The sequence below is a fragment of the Lucilia cuprina genome, chromosome 4, assembly GCF_022045245.1.
Source record: "Lucilia cuprina isolate Lc7/37 chromosome 4, ASM2204524v1, whole genome shotgun sequence".
In the NCBI taxonomy this organism is placed as follows: domain Eukaryota; kingdom Metazoa; phylum Arthropoda; class Insecta; order Diptera; family Calliphoridae; genus Lucilia; species Lucilia cuprina.
In genome coordinates this window covers 86,847,895-86,861,489 of record NC_060952.1, presented here as the reverse complement: position 1 = coordinate 86,861,489, position 13,595 = coordinate 86,847,895, and the positions used below count along the sequence as shown (strand labels likewise).

The 13,595-nt window shown below is 28.7% G+C and overlaps 1 protein-coding gene across 7 annotated transcripts in view; it reads right to left on the bottom strand.

Moving 5' to 3' along the window:
* Nucleotides 1–237: 237 nt before the first annotated feature.
* LOC111677584 (regulating synaptic membrane exocytosis protein 2) overlaps nt 238–13,595 on the bottom strand; it is an 83,971-nt gene continuing 70,613 nt past the window's right edge. Inside the window, exons 12-17 of one of the 7 annotated variants that reach the window (XR_006940486.1) lie at nt 11,861–12,104; nt 7,882–8,059; nt 7,631–7,801; nt 7,428–7,562; nt 1,294–1,601; nt 238–331 (exon numbers count right to left, since the gene is read on the bottom strand). Coding sequence is in view for 5 of the 7 variants with exons in the window: in XM_046948182.1 (XP_046804138.1) it covers nt 7,350–7,562; nt 7,631–7,801; nt 7,882–8,059; nt 11,861–12,104 (806 nt within the window). In the remaining 2 variants the exon portion in view is untranslated. Of the gene's footprint in view, nt 332–1,293; nt 1,602–7,253; nt 7,563–7,630; nt 7,802–7,881; nt 8,060–11,860; nt 12,105–13,595 lie in introns of those variants that run through there. The other 6 variants (XR_006940487.1, XM_046948185.1, XM_046948182.1 and 3 more) reach the window with 6 other exon arrangements.

The window sequence follows — 13,595 nt, the reverse complement described above, 5'->3', positions numbered from 1 at the left end:
AAGCTGTTACTTTTGTTCGTTTTTTAGTTTTTTTCTTTAATTTTTAGATTTTTTAAACCTTTAAATGTCCTGATTAGTGTTTTGCAATATTTTCTGTTTTTGTTGTTGTTGTTTCTTAAGTAGTTAATTGGAAAATGCTTAAAAAATGATATTTTTGTTTTATGATCCATCTTTTCTTTTTTACTTTTCGTTCTTTAACATCTATTTTTTTACTCAGTTTCCCCATTTCTAGCTTTGACTCTTGAGTATCTGTGTTTCCTTCTGGTATTTTTTCGTTACTTTTGGTTTTTAACTAATTGGCTGCTAATGTGGCAGCCCTTTGTAAAGGTTACTGTAATAGAATTAATAAAAAGTTGTTTTATATAAATTAAAGATATTATCAAAAAAAGTGATTAAGTTAGTGCAAGCTTTTTGTTTTTTATGTTGCAAAATGTGTTTTAGAAAAATATAAATATTTTTTTTTGTAATCTGAAACAAAACATAATAAAATGGCTGATGAAGCTCAATAGCTGGCGCTTTCTCTTTGACTAAATTGTAAGCTTTGTTATATACATGATATATATTATATACAAAGTAAGAGCTAAACTATCGTTCTACCAACGATTTTTAAAATCTTGAAACTGTTTTATCAGTTCTATTTTACAGAAAAAGTTCAATAAAATTGAAAATGTTAAAGATATAGAAATTAAGGATTTAAATGAATAGTTCATTCTATAGTCAAGTCCATAGCTTAGTCTAAAGTCTAGTCTATAGCATAGTATATAGTTTAGTATATAGTTTGTTCTATAGTCTAGTCTTTAGTATAATATATAGTCTAATCAACAGTCTAGCCTATAGGCTAGTCTATAGTCTAGTCTATAGTCTAGTCTATAGTCTATAGTCTAGTCTATAGTCTAGTCTATAGTCTAGTCTATAGTCTAGTCTATAGTCTAGTCTATAGTCTAGTCTAAAGTCTAGTCTATAGTCTAGTCTATAGTCTAGTCTATAGTCTAGTCTATATTCTAGTCTATAGTCTAGTCTATAGTCTAGTCTATAGTCTAGTCTATAGTCTAGTCTATTTTCTAGTCTATATTCTAGTCTATAGTCTAGTCAATAGACTGGTCTACAGTCTAGTCTTTATTCTATAGTCTTGGCTTCTCTGAAGTTTTCTTCAGAAAAGTCAAATTTTGGTTTCAAGATCTTAAACCGCTGTTTCACTACTTATCGACTGTGGGAGCTGCTATAAACTATAAGTATTTGAGAACATATATAAGTTAATAATTTATTTATTAAAAGAGTAACAAATAAACTCACTCATTTCGCGTTATCAATTCCTGATACTTTTCATAAATGTTTATAATATTTTTGTGAAACGGTGTTAACGTGTGTTTTTATGTTTAGTGTAGATTTCGTTTGGCCGTTATTTATTCTTGAGGGCTGCATTTTTTTTGTTACATCACAACCTCGTTTAGTCTAGTTGTTTGTTAAGTACCTGTTACTTACTTAAAGTGTTGTGTGATTAAAGTACGAAATTCATTTGATTTTCAATTATTTTCAATTATTAGATATTATTCACAATCTTCTTCCATTATTGTATCGCCAGCCCAAACAATAGGACGACCCTGTGGTGTATGTAAGTTTTTTGTTGTAGTTGTTGTGGTGTGTTGTATTGTAAAAATAAATAATAAATTATTTGATTAATTATATCAAATACAAAAAAGCATATGTTGTAGAATTGGACAAACACTTGCTAGTTTTTTTGTTAAAATGAAGCTACAAAAACTTATTTTTGTTAAAATATTTTTATATAAATTTTATAGATTTATTGTTGTAATGTTATGTTAACTAGACTAGACACATTGAGTATGAGTTCTAGCCCTAATATTTTCCTTTATTATACAAAGCTAGCCATTTTATATATGTTTTTGTTTCGTATGTTTTTAGAATTTTGGAAAATATTTATATTTTTCTAATGTTTGAGACAATTAAACAATGAGAGATATAGAGAGAATGTTTTGAAATGTTTAGCTAAAAGTATTTAAAATGTTAGCACGAATATTTATATACATAATTAGTAAAATGTTTAAATTATGTAAAAAAAACTATTAAAATATGAAATTATATGGAAATATATAAACAATTTTTTGCTAAGAGCTTTAATGTTTACAAAAGCTTCTAGGCATTAGAAAAGTGAATTTTTAATATTAAGTAGTATTAAAATCCATTTCGAACGATTTTTATAAACTTTTTTAAAATTTTCTTGAATTAATAAGCTGCCGGGCTTTAAACTTGTTTATATTAGAAGAAATATATTTAGCGAAATCCATGTTTTAAAATTTTTAATAAATTTTGTAATTAATTTAATAAAAATCTTAATCATGTTGTGAGCTTATTAAATGATTACTGATTTAGTATATTTAAACTAAATTACAAATATATTAAAAATTTTTTTTTTTAATTTTTTAAATGAAAATGTAAGATACATTAGGTTTTGTTAAAAAAAAAATATTATCAACTACTACAACAAGCATTGGGAGAGGAGTTTTAAAACGAATGTTAACTACAAAATAATACAAATATACATATTCAAATGTCGATAAACATATTAATACCTTATGAAAATTATTGACATATAATTATGTTTAAAAAATCATTCCTTAAAGGGAAAACAAGTATGAAATTTATAGTCGGACGATGCCGACCATATAATACCCTACATCAGTTATATTTCATAATAAAGCATATAAATTGAATTGTATCATATGTCAGATATACATACTTTAGCCAGTTTTCAAATATTGGACCTATATTCAATAGGATACGTATCTAGTTCATTGAATTATCTTCAAAATTGCGGCCTGTACTTTGATTACAAGATTTACAAGCTCTTTTCTAATGAACCGATCATAGTCATTTTCAATTGACTTCGTTACTAAGACAATAGAAAATTATATACCAAATCTTATTGTATTATATTTACAAATGTGACCTGCAGTTTGATTACAATGTTTACATGGACGGACAGACGGATGGACATAGCTAAATCGACTCAGAAACGATTCTACGTTTGGTATACTTTACAGTGGGTAAAGGACTAATTATATAGTGTGTTACAAACATCAGAACAAACTCAATGAACCCACTCCACTAAAGCGTAGGTGTAGGGTATAAAAATTCCATTACAAGATCTTTCAAACTTTATTTAATGATTTATCCACTTAATACATGTGACTTCAGAAACCCATTTCTTCAAAAAAGTTGAATACTTAACAAAATACTCTCTATGAGAAGAGACCTAAGGAATTAAACTTAATATGGTCGTCATGTCTTTTGTTAAAATGAAAATAACAAAAGACTTAAGACACAAACATTGTGGTGAAAATTATAGAGAAATAAAATATGACGTTCTTATAAGTTAAATAATAAATAAAATATTTAAACCCAAAACTGTTTGTAGAAAAAAACTGCTATAAGGAATATTTCTTCTTCTTCTTCCTTTTTGTTATAAAGTAGAAAAAAACTGCTATAAGGAATATTTCTTTTTCTTCCTTTTTGTTATAAAGTACATAACAAAAGACTTAAGACACAAACATTGTTTTGAGACTTATAATGCAAAGTGTACCCAGCTAGCATTTAGAAGATTATTGAATGATTATTAAAATTGATTTAATTATGATTCTTAAAATACTATAAAAGCTCAGTTAGTTTCTGCGTTCCATTTCATGAGGATTAAATTTTGTCATTAGGAAACCTGAGCAAGACATTAGTTTGACATAATGAGCCTTATTTCGACTCAAAAATTACTCAAAATATCTATAAAAATAGTCGGAACTTATCAGAAGTATTACTCATAAAATATGCTTTTAGAAGAGTAGCGGATAAATTTTTAGTTCCTGCTGACAAATTTATTATTTATAAAAACAGTTCTATTTAATCATTTTAATAGTGAATAATAGTCATAAATGAATCGAATGCGATAAAAACTTTCAAAAATGCTAACTGGGGCCAACTATGTATTGAGATTAAAGAATTGTGAATGAAATTTTTAATACAAAGTTCTTAATTTTAAATGTTATTACATAGACTTAAAAAACAAACCATAACGTTTCTCTCTTTCGTTAAAAGGAAAATAACAAAAGACTTTGATTAAGCCATGTTCGCCGAAGGGTAATACCGAAGGGTATTAGGTTTTGAGCTTGTTCCTGTAATACACAAAAATATTCATCCGATACTCTTCCTCAAAGTATACCAATCTACATAGAATCGTCTTTAAGTCAGAGCCTTGTTCGTCCGTTTATCCGTTTGGCTGATTTTCAATACAAATCTTGTGCTTAAGATCAGGTCGCAGGTTTCACATAGGAAAAATGTGAAAAATTGTAATGTATTTTTGTGAAATAAAAGGTACGAAAATAATTTATATTTCATATCAAGCTTTAGACGAAGATATTTCGAAAAGGAAAGATGTTAATCGAGATAGCATAAAACAATTTCTGATGCCAAATATGCATTGTATATTTTAAAAAATATACTTTGGTTTCTGGATAAAAATTGGTTGGCCTGTGTTATCTTTATAATATTCTAGTTAATTTTTAGCTTGTCCTAGTGCGTATGATTAATATGAAACTTAGTATAAACTGTTCATATAAAGTATACGTTCATGGTAAATAGCGCCTAATATTACTTACTATATGTATAATCCGCGCCTGGTATAGAGAGAATATTTAATTTAAATATCAAAAGATCGTATATATGTGTGATTTTATGATTCTACGTTTAATATTGTAGAAAAATATTGTAGAAAAAAGTATCAGTTAAAGAACGAAAAAGTGGCAGACAGCACCTTTTTATAGCCATTTTTTTAAGAAATTTTTATTTTTATATTTCAATAATACAAAAATTTAAAGAAGTGACAGTTAAATGACGAAAATGATCAGAAAATTCTCATTTATACTGCTCATATATCAGTTATTCAAAAAACCGATTTTGTGGATTTTAAATAGAAAAGTTATCGATAGCAGATCTGATAGAATAATGTAAGATTTAGATTCTTTGGAATCTTTATATGGACATGGCTTAACCGTCTCAGCAATCTATAGGAATCTAGTTGTGCTTTTGTTGAATTTCGTCAAATATGTTTAAACCGTGACAAAACAAATGGTATTCTAGAGGCCAGATGAAATCGTGAACCGAACAGCTTGTATGAATCGGTATAAAAGTACCAAAATTTATATAAAATACGTTGTCAAAAATGAGCTTATCACGTTTTTTAACATTTCGACAAAGAATGTGTTAACAATTTTAATAATACCGAGTTGTCATTTCGACAAACGCCACAGCAAAGCATTGTTGTTATTTCGATTAGACTTTTTATCATTTCGACAACTTTGGTTACACATTATTTTTTGTTTTATTTTGTTGTTGATTTGACAACCATACGTGTATACATTGAAAACGAATGTTATTGAAAAATAATAAAGACTAAGCTAACAATTCGGCGCCAAGGTTGTATAATAATAAAACGTATATTTTTCCCTCTGTGTATACATACATATATTGAAACAATCAAGAAATTATAGTCGGCCAAGGCCGGCAAAAATAAAATGTGATTTAGTTTTCATAATAACGAATTTAAACATTAAGTTGTACTTTCCCTCACACATACTTAAGCCATTTATTGTTGAACAAAATTGTGCACGTTTAAGTCAAATTTTGAAGGGGGGCTTTTTATATAGGGGCTATAGTCAAATGAGGCCTTACAATTAAAGAGTTCATGAGGTTCATCAAGGCTAGTATAGAACTTGGCTTTGCAGCTTTTTGTCGAGATACGAACATAATTATGAACTTTAAGGTCCTAATCGGCTGGTACAGTTGTATGGGGGCTAGGTGAAATAATGGACCGATATTAACCAATTTCAATAGGCTTTGTCTACAGTACCACAGAAGTGCACTAAATTTTATTGCATTATCTCCAAAATTGCGACCTGTAGTTTTATTACAAGGTTTACAAGTCCTATTCGTTTGTTCAATTGTATGGGGGCTTGCTGAAATAATGAAGCAATCATAAGCATTTTCAATAGACTTCGTTCCTGAGACAATAGAATATCATGTGCTAAATTATCTTCAGAATTGTGACCTTTAGTTTGACTACAAGTTTACATGGACGGACGGACAGAAAGAAGGACAGACGGACGGACGGACAGAAGGAAGGACAAATGGATGGACAGACGAACGGACATAGCTAAATCTACTCAGAAAATGATTCTATGAGCCGATTAGTATACTTTAAGGTATAGGACTACTTAATATATTTGTACATTGCAAACATTACCACAAAACCCACTAAAGTGGTGTAGGGTATAATTAAATACATTCGGTAGGGGTATCAATACCGATAATCTATATACATGTGTAAGTATAAATAGCATCAATTATCAAAAAGCTTTATAAATGGATTAGTAAAGCTTAATTAAAGCATCAAAATCAGCTAAATTTTGGCAAAAATATTTTGGGCCTAACAAAAGCGACTGTTTTTTTTTACAAAAAATCTACGTCTATAGCGGATATGTTAAAAGCTTTACGAAATAACCAGCAAATTTACAAAAGAAAAAAAAAATAATTAAAAACTTTTCAACGTTATTAAAAAAACATGCTTTTAGTAAGAAAATAATTTAACTGAATACCAAATAAATATATACCAAAAGAAACGTTTAACAATATTAAACGGGAGGTGTTATAAGAAAAGTAATTAACATACCTAAGTACTACGTTGTAGAAGAAAACTATGCCAAATTATTTATAGAAAATATTTTTAACATATTTATGAAGATGTTTTTTTTTTTTTTTTTTGTTTATGTAAATTTGCAATAATAAAAAAACTTGGTTGATATACAAAAAAACAGAACTTTTTTTTAATATTATTTTAGCTGTTTGTAACAATATAATTATTTATATATATTTTATTTTTGCTTTGAAACAAATAACTACTGGTATGCACTATAATAATAAGGGTGAAGTAAGTACTTGTTTAACTACTTGTTTTTTTTTTTTTACATATTTCAAGATTTAATTTTGCTGGCAAATGTAAACGAACGAACGATGTTGATTATGATGTTGATCAAAAATTTTCTTTAAGTGTAGTAAATGTTAATTGCATGTATAATTTTAATTATTATTTCATTAATCAAAAAAGATGTTTGTTTTTTTTTTCTTTTGTTGGTTTTAGTAATATTTTAACGATACTAAGTAATATAGTTTTGTTTTTTTTTTTGGTTGGAAATATGTTGTTAAATAAATATATTATGTAAAGAGAGAGAGAGAGAGAGAGTGGGGAGTGGTAGGACTGATTGATTGATTGATTGACTATTTGGTTTTTAAAATTTTAAATTAAGTGATTCAAGCGATGCTAGTGATGAACGCCTAGATAAACCTGTATTGGCAGGACAACTGACCAGTGATGTGGTGCCGAATAGTTTATACCAGCCAATTACAATGCCATTCGATAGATCTATCTGATCCAGCATTATTTGAGCCACGCCCATAAAAACTTTCTTTTCAATGCGGCCATAATCACCCCAAACGGTAACCTAAAAAAAACGACATTTTAATTATAAATAAACAAATTGTTTAATTATTAAAAAAAAGGAAACTTTACTTGTAAAACACAGCCTTTAGTATTGCAGTGCTGAAAAACCAATTGCTGCTGATACAATGGTTCCAAAGTACGACGAGCAGTTGATGTCTTCATTTTATCTATACATTTTTTGCCCGAAACCAAATAAACTTTAACATAAGGAGCCGGTAACATTTTGGATGTGGGTTTTTGCTAATATATCGCAAAAAAAGAAAAAAAAATAACAAATCATTAAAAATTATAAAAATTTCCTTTAAACTTTAACAACCTACCTGTAAACCTCTAGCTCTTATAACCTCCACTTCTAGACAGTTTTTCTGACAGCACAGTGACAATTGTATATCACCCAAAGAAGGAGCCCCCAATACTTGGCGACCAACTAATTGTCCCGGTCCCAAGCCCTCTACAAATTGATTAATTTGTTCATCGGCTCTAATGGTGGGTGAATATCTAAATATTTTTTTTTAGTTTTTTGTAATAGAAATTATTTAAAGAAAATTTAATTTATTAATAAATATTTTGTTAAAAATTTGTATAAAAAAATATAATAAATTAAAATAATTTTTATATAATTATTAAAAATATTCATAAAAATATAAATTCATTTTAATTTTTTTGTATAATACACAGGGAGATATAGAAGGCAATTTTGAAAATTTAAAATTAATTTTGCTTTATTTTAAAAAAAGTTGTTTTAAAAAAACGTGCATTTTGTTTAGAAAAAATTTGACACATATAAAGTGAAAAATTGCATGCAAGTTTTTATTTACACTGAGAAAAAAAGCTGTTTATTTACAAAGTTAAAAATATATATTTATTATTTAAATTATTTTTTTATATTTATTATTAAAAGAGATATGCCCGTTTGTTTCATACCGAAAATGTTTGCTAAGAATTACAGTATACCCTCTGCATTACACAGAGATACATAGGTAATGATGGAACATTGCTTTTAAAACTACTGTACGGTTGTTTTTTTAGTAAGAAAACAATATAATTCTCATTCAGTTAAGATCATTTAAGAGAGGAGTCCAATTTGAAGTGATAAAATTCTCAAACAACTCTAAAGTTTGAGAATATTTACTGAAAAATGGGACAATATGACACCTGCCTTGAAGTCCTTATTTGGCGGTTGTCTTATTCATTCTCAGAGTGGGTTCTTGGGCTACTCAACACGCAGATTTATTTAATCACTGACCATTACTTTTGTCGGCAACAGCACCTGGAGACGCAGTCGGTATTATCTATTAAATAAGTCGGAAACTTATTGTAATAAATCTAGTATACACACAGAAAGTCCTGAATATATCGGGATAACGAAATAAAACGCAATGGTATCTATCAGTGTAAAAATCCGGAACCTTTCTCAATCATTCGACACACTTCTTCTAGACATATGGGTGGGTAAGGGCTGAATACTTCTAGAATCCATTGCGTATCATATACACTTGATACAAACTTATTTCCAACGCTTTATTTCTCAGTTACTTATCTGTGGGGTGTCTTTTGTTTCGGCAACAGCACTGAACTTATTCCGACTTTTAACAAACACTTTCTACCCACGAATTAAGATTTAATATACGAACTCATTTCCAACGCTTAATCCCACAGTCACTTATCTAATGTCCCGGCAATAGCACTGAACTTATTTCGACTCAAAGACCCGGAATACAATAACAAGATGAGGGAAGTTTTATCAAGTAGCAATTTCAAGTTTGTATTGTTTCAACTGACGACTTACTACCGACGCTTTATGCTTCTAACACGACGTTTGCAATGTACAAGTACTTTGCTCAAATGCTCGACATATCTAATGTCTGATCATTTCTCATAGATTCGGCAAACTAGAGGTAATGGTGGCACCTCTTTTTCCACATCAATTTATGGTCTTTCATTAAGGTTACATGCCTCCAGGGGAAGATATGAAGGACATTAATATGCTATATCTTAAAGATAAAAGTTCTTCTATTATTAATGTCAAGTATCTATTGACCAGATAATAGAATAATCAATTTGTAGACTAGTTGAAAGAATAATACATATAAATGTCCTAAGAAGAGTCAAGGGAATAGTTCGTTAACAAGTACATGGACTTGAAGATAGGCAAGTCAATAGAATAGTCATTATCGATCATTCTATAGAACTGTCAAAAGACTAGTCAATAGTGTATTCAATAATCTTTTTAACAGAATATTCAAAAGACTTTTCCATAGACTGTAGACTATGTCACACATGACAATCTATGTCAATGATGACAATCATTCTATATAAGTTACCATAGTCTTGTTCATAGATAAGTCCAGTTCATAGACTCATAGTCCAGTTCATAGACTATTCAATAGTTTAAATTATTGAATAGTCAAAAGACTAGTTCTAGTATAGTCTAGACCAGTAAATATTCTAGTTCATAGAACAGTTAAAAGACTAGTTCTAGTATACTGCAGACCATTGACTGATTATTGCTGGTTCATGGATTATTCAATAAAGTACACAATAAAAAATTTAATTGATTATTCAGGAGATTAGTCTATAGTCTTGTCTATAAACTATTCCACGGGTATTTCAATAATCTAGACCAAAGTCTAGTCATGTATATTGCTAATAAATAATTTCACAGGCTATTCCTAGATTCGATCCATATTCCAGGTCATAGGTTTGTCGAGAGCATTTGAAGAAGTCCAGTTCTATAGACTTGTATATAGAAAAGCCCATAGCTCTTATTTAAAAATCTTTTTAAATCAAATAAAATTTTGAAAATCGAAAACCATCGAAAAACATTCAGATTGTAACCATTTGACAGAATGCATTTATATTTAAATTATTTCCGAGTTTACTGGCATTCGAAACTTCTACATCGTCGGAAATTAGTTTATAGTTCCTCAAAACTTAACACGACTGAGAGCCAAAAATTCTTTATATAGTAATTTTTCTTTATATGTTTAATATTTTAATACAAAGAGCTTTTTTAAGAGCATTCATTACACTCCTAATTTTACAGTGTAAAATTTACACGCATGTATGTGTATAAAAAACGATTTAAGCGAGTAAGAGAACTTGTTTTTTACTCTCTGCCGATGTAGGCTTTAGAACAATTTTCATCGCATCCTTATTTATAAAAAACACTGAAAAAAAATAGCAAAAAGTGCTAACATCATTAATAAATAAGCATTCTTTAAATATGGTGTCTCGACATTAGCTTTAAAATTTATATTTACATAATTTATTAGCTTTATAATACGTAAAATAGATAAATTTTTATATTTAATAGCATGACTAAATAATAACAACAATAAAATATATTTATACACTGAAAATAATAGTGCAATTATAACGAAAAAAAAATACAACAGACAGAAACTTAAAAGCGAACTCAAAGCAAAACCATATACACAAAACGATACAGAGAGAGAGAGAGAGCGAGAGAGTAATAAAAAAATATACAGAATAACTTTTAGCCTAAAAACCAAACATAATCAAACAAGGCAAAATTAAAATGAAGGCATTTTTTAATTAAATCAATTAAACTTTTTGTACGCAAATACACTTAGAGTTTTAATGATGTTTAAATACTTTATTTAGGGTTTATTAAAATAATTTAGAGTTTATTTTTTAAATGATTGTCTTAAGTAATTATACAAATTTGTTAATCCTTAAACAGAAGCATCAGACACAACAACAACAACACTTTAGTAGCAATATGGAAGTTTTTTTTTTTGGTTTAATTAAATATTTTAATTGTTTTTAATTAAATAATTTTGTTATTTAGAGCAATATAAACATTTAGAGAAACACTGAGAGACACACACAAACACAAAGAGAGAGAGAGAGAGATAGTTAAAAGAGAATGAGATATAGTTACAGTTAGAGTTTATGATTATATAGTACAATTGGTAAAGAGCAGTAATTTGGATAAAAAAAATAATTAGACACCAAGAGAAAGAGAGAAAGACAGCTGTAGTATATTTTATATCAAATAAATGAAAATAGTCAAAAATATCAGACAACGAAAAAACTTGAACTTAAATCCATTTCGTTCAAAAAAGGGACACACATTTATTTAAATTTTTATTTTTTTATATAGATTTTTTTTAATTGATATTTTTTTACATTGAATATAGCCAGGCAATATATTGAATGTGATTATAGGTTTGTTTTTTTAAAGAGCTTTTTTTTAATATAGTTTAAAAGAGAGCATAAGAAAAAGAGACTCTCTTTGTTGGCAAGGCAATTAATTTTTGATGTTAAACTTACGATGAGGCTTCTGAGCTGGGTAATGAATGTATACTACCGGCACGATATTGCATTATAGATGTCGATGGTGTAACTTCAACAGATCTTTGTATACTACCAGCTGAACCACGCGATTGACGTTGATAATGAATTGGATGTAATTGATGAAGATGATGAGATGTATTAGAGGTGGTGGTGGTGTTGTTATTGTTGGTTGTAGTGGAGGTGGTGGTGGTTGTAGTGCTATATTGTGCCTCATTTTGGTCTGTTAGTAAAATAAAAATATTTCGAATTTTTGTTTGTTGATTTGAATTTTGTTTTTCTTTAGAGAAAAGCTTTAGTAGATTATAGAGAAGCTAAAGTTTGGACTATTTTTTTTTTTAAGTTACACCCTACACCACTTTTGTTTCTTTGGTTGGGGGAAGCAAGATTTTAATAAAATATTACATTAAAGTATAGATAACTTTGAGAGCTTTAATGATTTGTAGGAAGGCGGAAAAAATCTGAATGCACGGATCACAATATAAAGGAAACATATCATGGGTTTATTATTTCATAAAAAGATCACTAAGAAAAATGGGAGAGAAGAAAAATTCGGAATAAAGGAAACGTTTACCTTATATAATGACTCGTTTACGCCGAGCGAAACTGAAATATTAAAAGCTTAGTCTATAGTCTGTATTAAAGTTTGATATATAGACTGATCAATAGTCCACACTCAGGGCTATAGTCTGCACTTAAGTGTGAGGTTTAGTTTGAATTAAAACCTAGACTACTATAGCCTATATTACTCTTGTCTGGATTACAATTTGAACTATAATCTGAACTATAGTATAATCTATAATCTGAAATATTCTGTATACTCTAAAATATTTTCAAAAGTTCTGGACTATATAGTCAGGACTATAGTCCGAGCTATAGTCAGGTCTATAGTCTGAACTTTAGTCAGGACTATTGATTAAAAAGTAGACATGATTATTGTTTGAAGTATAGTCAGGACTATAGTCTCAACTATAGTTAAGTCTGTATTATAGTCTGAACTATAGTAAGAAATATAGTATGAACTATAGTCAGGACTATAGTATGAACTATAGTCAGGACTATAGTCTGAACTATAGTCAGGACTATAGTCTGAACTATAGTCAGGACTATAGTATGAACTATAATCAGGACTATAGTATGAACTACAGTCAGGACTATAGTATGAACTATAGTCAGGACTATAGTGTGAACTATATTCATGACTATGGTATGATCTATAGTTAGGTCTATGGTCTGAACTATAGTCTGCACTATAGTCTTAACTATAACCTGGACTATAGTCAGAACTATAGTCAGGACTATAGTCTGAATTGTAGTCAGGACTATAGTCTGAACTGTAGTCAGGACTATAGTCTGTACTATAGTCGGGACTATAGTCAGGACTATAGTCATGACTATAGTCTGAACTATAGTCGGGACTATAGTCAGAACTATAGTCTGAACTATAGTCAGAACTATAATTCTACACATAGTTATGACTTTAGTCAAGGCTATAGTCAGGACTATAATCTGATCTATTGTCTGAACTATTGTCTGAACTATTGTCAGCATTATTATCCAAACTATATTCAGGACTATAGTCTGAACTATAGTCAGGACTATTGTCTGGACTATAGTTAACAAAAGTCTAAGTCAGGACTATTATCTAAACTATAGTCAGGATTATAGTCAAAACTATAGTCAGTATTATACTCTAAACTATAGCCACTGCTAT